The sequence below is a fragment of the Dufourea novaeangliae genome, unplaced genomic scaffold (genome assembly GCF_001272555.1).
Source record: "Dufourea novaeangliae isolate 0120121106 unplaced genomic scaffold, ASM127255v1 scaffold24, whole genome shotgun sequence".
Classification (NCBI taxonomy): Eukaryota; Metazoa; Arthropoda; class Insecta; order Hymenoptera; family Halictidae; genus Dufourea; species Dufourea novaeangliae.
This window is the reverse complement of record NW_015373905.1, coordinates 820,485-828,284: the sequence shown is the minus strand read 5'-3', so window position 1 is coordinate 828,284 and position 7,800 is coordinate 820,485. Positions and strand designations below refer to the sequence as shown.

Here is a 7,800-nt window from a genome sequence, read left to right as displayed (position 1 = left end):
ATCTAAAATAAATAATTTATCATAACTATTTAAATATTAATATATAATATTTTTAAGTGAAAATAAATTATCACAAAGGCAACTAGATCGTTGATTGTGAGCGAATACTTTTGACAAACGGTGCTTCGAAATTTTTCTTGAGTGCATTCTTTTAAATGTTTTTTCGTTACTTTTTATTTTAGAAATTGTACAAGGTTGACTTTGATTTGCAAACGAGTGAATTTCATTTGTAAAAAGGAGAATTTCATCTTCGAAAGGGTGAATTTGATTGTAAACTATCTCTATTATCAAACTTTCCAAGTGTAATTGTGTGTGTAATCTTCGAATCTTAAAAAGTCAGATTGGAAATAGCTAGAACGCCATTCTAGGTCTTCTCAGCGCCCACCTTGGGAACCTATGATTCACACAGATAAACATGTAAAAATTAATGATAAATAAGTAGAAATAACATTAACAATGACAAATAAATATTTTTAAAATATATGCACGTATGAAAAAATAATTACAACAATAATTTTACTTAACTGGGATCCCATTATATATTAACTACTATGCCCTGTATTTATGGGCGATAGTGTTTTATACTCGAAATCGTCTGTCCATCCGTCCAACAGATTGGATGTCTACTTTCGTGACAGTTTGGATTTCAATTTCATAGCGACCAATGACTAATTATTGTTATTGTCCATTTTGTATATAGGTACGTAGATGCATCACCATCTTGGGCAAAGCAATTGCAAGCGGATTTACCAGCCGGTACAACGATTGTCACGTTCACGGCCTGGTCACCCGTGTCGAATTATACCAGCACGTGTCGGATTGTGATACGGGTTCGAGGTAAGTATTCGGGATGATCAATACAATTGCTGATAATAACCACGTCAATGTACAGTTATTCATGGAAGTGTCCAGCCACCCTGTACGTATTTATAATACAGGGTGAGTCAAAAAGAACTGTTTAAAATAATTGTTTATCTATTAATTGTATCAAAAAACGTTTTAAGGAATTATATAGCATTGTAAAGGACGGGCCGAATGGATACAATTTGATTTCATAATATCTTATTTTTTTTTAGACATTAAGGCGACCTTGAGTTTCTTCAAGGTTAATGCATTCTTTTTAATACCATCCCAGCCAACACCGTGTATTCAAAGGACGTCCGTTTCATGTTCCAGTTTATATCCGAATGTCCTACGTCCATTTTGGACATCCATTAGACGTTCGTAAGACGTAAATTTCGGATATTGTAGGAAACGTCCGACCCGAAAGTTTTATGGATGTTCTCAAGACTTAAATTTTGGTTATTCTAGAAACGTCCGTTCCGCAAGTCCTATACATATTCTCAAGATTTAAAGTGCAAATGTTCAAAAACAAAAAGAATAACATAAAAGAATCAAATTGCATCCATCCGATGCGTCCCTTAAAATGTTGTATAGTTCATTAAACCGTTTTTTGAAAGAACTAATAAGTAACGAGTTATTTTAGATAGTAATTCTTTTTGGCTCACCCTGTATGTACCTTTTATAAGCAGAATATTTGTTCCTACTTTTACAAAATTGTGACGGTTCTGTATTAATCAATTATTTAAAAACATTAGCTATCGAGTACTGTTCTACATACTATCAAATAAACATTTACTTTAGTGAAAATTGAATTTGCACAATGCCATTTCATAGTAATCGGACCAAGTGGTTACTAGTGTCGTTTAGTCTTTACGTTGTTATTTCAATATGTTCATTAATACAATAATTTTAAATCAGGTATCGTTATTTATTAGGCATCATCTAGAATATGTTTCTAATGTATGCACTTATGTACATGCCATTATTCTAATAATCTAGGTCCATTTGGATGAACAATTTTCAAGGAATCGAGATACTACTGTAGCTTTGTAATAAAATATTTGTAGACTTACGTTCATTGCATGTTCCTCCCATCGTTGAGATCTGTGTACAATAGATCCGTAAACTTCTACAGATGTTACGGTAGGGCATTCAGATTGTGGAGGTTCTGCTACATTTGTTTGCAAAAGTTGACGTGAAGGTGAATGGAATGCGAGTTTCAAATCGAGGGTACGAAGTAGTAAAGTAAACTTAGTTTCTAGGTGTCCTCAGAGCGCTGTCAGGGATTTTCTTGATCCGGTAAAGTCAGTGAATACTGTCCACCATTTACATAATGCCTGTGGTTTCGGAAGATAAAGCAAGAAGGAATGAAACCGAACACATAGAAAGTTGGAAAACTTTGTGAATTTTTTAAGTATAAACATAATAATTTTCAATGAAATTTCCCATCTTATATAGCTTGTTATTTTAAGAAAGATGATAAAAAATAGCAAATACTTATGTATCTAGACAAGCAACTTGAGTTTATGAAATAATAATTTGTTGTAGTTAGTAGTATGATATTTATTACAACGTCATCTACAGTCGAACGTGAAAAATATTTAAGGAGAATAATAAATGATCGAAATTGAATTATGAAAGTTAATGTACCAAATAACGTCATTTAAGTGACCGTCAATTTAATGACATTTATTTCAAAATCAATTTTTTTTATTCTTACTAGGACATAAATACATATTTATCATCTAGAACAAAGTTTTCTATACAAGAACTGTGTACGTATTCTTTCATGAGTAATGCAACCATGGAGATACAGCCTTAGAAATAATACTATTTAATTAAATAAAACAATGATTTGATGTCTAACAACCCAATATCACAAACGAAATTTAGAAGCGATGCACTACACAGAATCGAGCACCGACAACCAAACTTCGCTAACAAGGGAACCTCGGTGACTGATACACGCCGAATTCGATGTAACTTTCTACAAATGTTCATTAGACCTACGTAAGAATTTAGGCGTAATCCGTGCGTGCCCGGGTTTTTACTTTAAGGGAGAAGTTAACCCTTCTATCCGAACCCACTCTTCTATGTGTTTATGAATCTTCAATCACAAAAGATGTCAAAAAATTGTTCTTGGGGTCTGTAAATCTGTGCGAAAAATTGTTTGAAAAAATAATTTTTTACAAAAATTACTTTCCCCCTCTTTTCTTGAGAAATTTTTCGCACAGATTTCTGGCCTCATAAAACGGTACAACTTTTGTTTAACAATTTTGTAATATCTTCTGTAGTTTGAGATTTAAAAGCACTTACATAAAAGGGGCCAGTTCATTTGTACAAGTATTGTTCACAGTAACATTTATACAAAGTTGTATCAAATTCGGTGTGTATCAGTAATCGGGGTTCCCTTGTAAGACAATCAAAGCGACGAATCGATACTCGACAATTACACGGTAAAATATACATACATATAATAGCAATGCTACTCAATCAGTACCAGAGAAAAAAGAACAAAAATACAGAGCGAGAAAGAAGTCCAGTGAAATAATGTTTCAGTGGTGTGAAAATTCTTTTTTTTTTATCGATAGTTCGATAGCCGCGCTGGGAAAGCAGTGAGAGAAATAGAGTCAGTGGTACAGTACCATGTATTTATGTGACATTGCCAGCGAAAACCGTAGCAGTTCTCCGGAGAACGCTTTCCTGTCGAGTGTTATTACGTGCTCGTGGAAACCAATAGCGTAACAATGATGTACCCATGGATTTAATGCGCCCGGAGTTTTATTTCACGCTTCAACTGTCGAACCAATATTCATATAGTTCTCCATGGAACAAATATCTTTTCTTTCACGAGACGGAAAATCTATAGATCGATATTTCCACTTCCATCTAATACTTATCAGTAGACTGCGGATTCTTATGCAAAATTACATTTTTTAAAGTAATTTATAAAGACAAGAGGAAAGGTAGGAATTTCTTACTTCTCTTAAACATCCTATGAGGCTCAAAATTATATAAAAAATTCATTGTATCTCATGGAAGTTTCTTATTTTCTTGCATTTTACAGAGCCCTATAGATTATAAATGTATGAAATCATGTATAATAAATCTCATAAGTCTACTTATCAGGTTATTTCAGAAGTCTTTGCGAATTTTTGCGTGAACTTTATTACGATAGTGGTAAATACTCAATCACGGCGGTCGCCTTGCCTGCTACTCAGCGTAACGGAAGCGTTAAACGCGTGTTTTGCTGAACTATTTTGCTTCTCTATTGAAAACAAAACATATTTTGTAACTTTCCTTGAGACTTTCCACGGCAGAAAGGTCTAGTCTATCGCGTGCTGTAGTTAGAGTTTTTCCTAGACCCTTAGTTTTTTAAATAAATTGCATAATATTAGAAAATTGGTGCGTTTTCGGTGTCCTTTTCATCGGAAGAATCCGGAGAATTATTTTGTGCCAAAAGAAACTGATGTGAAAATATGCAATTATCATGAAAATTGATTTTGTCAAAAACTGGACGTGTTGGAGAGAAACGGTTTGCAGATTCGTCTTCAGCTTATAAAGATCTAACAGGATCGCCTATTGGAGGTTACAGAAACGAAAGAGTTCAAAAATGTTGAAAAACTAAAAGAGTTCAAATTTGTTGAACAGGATATGTACGATCCTTTTTATTGTGGCAGTCAACGTGTTAACGTCTGTTGATTATCACGAACTCTAGTAAGATCTATAAATAGAAAGCTGATGTTTATGTAGTTATAACAAATTTGTTCAAAATACACTACGATGACAAATACAGCAAGGACGAACGACATGTTTATATTACATTTAATCCAAGAACGGTCTTAATAGATGAAATCAAACTTCGTCGATTTTGAATCCTGTAAAATGAACTACAAAAATGGGAATTTCCATAAATATCCGTAATCTATATAAGGTGTAACAAAAATGTTGAAGGATCCGGAAATGGGAGACTCGTGAGGTGATTTGAAACAAGTTTTTTAATTTATTCACTGTCAACGTTTTTGCGTTACTAACAAAAACTCTGTATCAAAATTCATATTCTGTTTCGATTCAATTACTTAGGTTCAAAATTTTTCGTGCATTAACACTAATTCTTCGTTAAAATCGACGATTCCGTAAAAATGACTAATTCCATACAAAATTACTGTACACTCCTCCTAAAATCAAACCTACACATCAATTATGCCACTCACATTTCACGAGACCCCATGTACGCGTTACTTTCTATTTCATACATGACATTTCCCAGAGATATCGAAAAGTCGAATTTTCCCCCGCGCATCTTTTTCGCCGGGGGAAATCACGATCCGTCATGCATCAGAATTTCGATTGTACTCGACACACCTGTAAAGGCGACGTACTCAAAGATATCTACCTAACTGGAATCCCGTAAGTCAGTAAAGTTTTGACGCGCTGGATACGCATTCCAGAACTGGTTGGCGCAATACGGTGTAACGTGCACGGGAATGAATGGTTGCGGGCGCAGGCTCGAGAATAGAAACGTTATTTAGCGGTATTATTTGATCTCGCTTATGCGTGATTTATGATCGAGCTGCTTAACCGCGAGATAATAGAGCCCCCAGTTGCCCGGAGCATTTACGTAGAAAGAATTGCGATACTCGAACACATATCATCCCGGGAACGGCTGGCCTTCTCACGTGGTACCTTTGTTTTTGTATTTTTCCGTGGGCGAAGAACTCACTTCCAGGGTGCGAGATACGTATCCCATAATTCTCCGCTCTGATCGTTCAATATAACGTCTCTATTATTAATGTCAGCTCTCTAGCTCTTGCCAGGAGTCCGCAGGGGCTGGGACTCCGTGGACAGTCAAGGTTTTATCGGTTTACATGACTTTTTTTTTTTTTACGTTCGATATCTTGGAAAACGCGGTCGTGGTACGAAATGCTGCGTTACGGATAATATCAAGGATTGTGAGGTTGGGACTTCCTGATATTGTATGTGGGCGATCTGGGGTACGGGTCCGTAGTAATGAGTCAGTTTCCTATTAGTGCGTCTTTATATTTAACAGTAAACCTACCTTGACCGGTCAAATGACTGGTTGAAAGATTTATGTTATTTTCTATAACTATTTATTACGCAGGTACACAGATTATGTAATATGCAACAATCGGTGCGAAAATCGAGCAATTTATGCAAATTTTGAGATGAGAGACATTTGACAAGAGGGTGTTTAGTCGGAAGTATGAAAGGTAATCTGAGTGTGATATGACTTCAGTCAAAAGTGGCTAAGCTATTGGTTAAATGTGATTTTACCTTATTTTGTTTGTTATCGTCCGTAATAAACTGACTATTACCTATACTTAATCCCAAGAAATATAGCTTTTATTTAAAGACCGGTTATTTGACCGGTTCGGTAGAAGTAGGTATATACAGGGTGTACCCAAATAAGTGTAAATCCTTGAAAAGGGTGATTCCTGGGTGATTTGAAACAACTTTTCTCTTAGCGAAACAGTTCTCCGAGGCTTTGTTAACGAGATATTAACGAAAAACCCCGACCAATTAGAGCGTGAATTTGACGGCTGAGCTTACGCGGTAACGTTGGCTGCGCGCTGCGCTTATACTACGAACAAGCAAGTCGGCAGGCATTGAACAGAACTGCGTAGAATAGGAAATGAACAATTAGCGAATGCAAATGAAAAGTTCGATTTTATTTGTTACTTCCTTTTCGTTTCCTATTCTATGCAGTTCCGTTCAATGCCTGCCGACTTGCTCGTTTGTAGTACAAGCGCAGCGAACACTACCGCGGTAGCCCAGCCGACAGAGTCGCGCTCTGATTGGTCGAGGTTTTTCGTTAATATCCCGTTAACAATGCCTCGGAGAACTTTTTTGCTAAGGAACAAGTTGTTTCAAATCACTCCAGGAATTACCCCTTTCAAGGATTTACATCTATTTTGAGACACCCTGTAAAACTTTTGTACTTTTATTCGTAACAGTTAAAGTATAGTAAATATTATTTCAAGGATATACATTATGATTTCAAGGGATTTACCAAAATATCTAGTTAACACTAGAACTACCGACGATAAATGCATATTTGTTTTGATCGGTGGATAAACGTGAAAAGTTTTTGAAAATTTAGAAATTTAGAAATTAACTAATTACTTCACTTTCATATCGTAATAAAAGGGGCAAAAGATCTGAGAAAATGTATTGTCATAACATTTTAATCGTCGTTGAAAGACTACTTGACTGCTTGGTGCGAAGAGGACTGTTTGGTAGTTCTAGTGTTAAAAAAGTTAAGGAATACGTAAGTACTTAACAGAAATGAATAAATTGATAATTGTCATGATTCTCACTGACATAAAGTGTTACTTATACTATAAAGCCCTTTAATTTTATGAGAGATATTGCAAAATAAGCATTTTTGGAAAATTTTCGTATTTTTTAACAAAATCGCGGACGTTTTCCTGAAACAGTGCGATTTTCACCTACAAATCTCTCGTTTTTGGTCAATTAAAAAAAAATATGGAACGAAAAAAAATCCTTCGTTCAAGGACAAGTTTGCCTAATTTGAAATAAGGCGCAAAAGGTTTCATGTAAATCGACACAGTAGTTTTCGAGAAATATTGATCACTGATTTGAAAAATGTAGTTTCGAGAAAAACGCGTTTGAAGTTGCAAGTCAAGCTTACACTTATATAAAATGTTCATTTCTTAACGCCTGTAACTCTGTCATTTTTAATTGGATTACCTTGAAACTTGCACAGAATATTCTTCAGATGTTGTACTTAAAGAAAATGTAGAAAATGAAAAATCGATTTTTTTGAGAATTTCTGACTGAGCTTGACCCCTTAAAAAAAAATAATCTAAACCACCACATGTGACATGACGTTTAGATCGGTACGATACAGACTTGTCAATGAAATTGGTAACGTGACAAAAGTAAAATACAAGCGACCGGATGATATTCACCGCA

The 7,800-nt window shown here is 35.1% G+C and overlaps 1 protein-coding gene across 1 annotated transcript in view; it reads left to right on the top strand.

Annotated features, from left to right (window-relative positions):
* LOC107193751 (fibrillin-1-like) overlaps window positions 1-7,800 on the top strand; it is a 130,050-nt gene that overhangs the window by 97,710 nt on the left and 24,540 nt on the right. Inside the window, 1 exon segment of the mRNA XM_015583255.1 lies at window positions 701-837. Within this exon segment, the coding sequence (XP_015438741.1) occupies window positions 701-837 (137 nt within the window).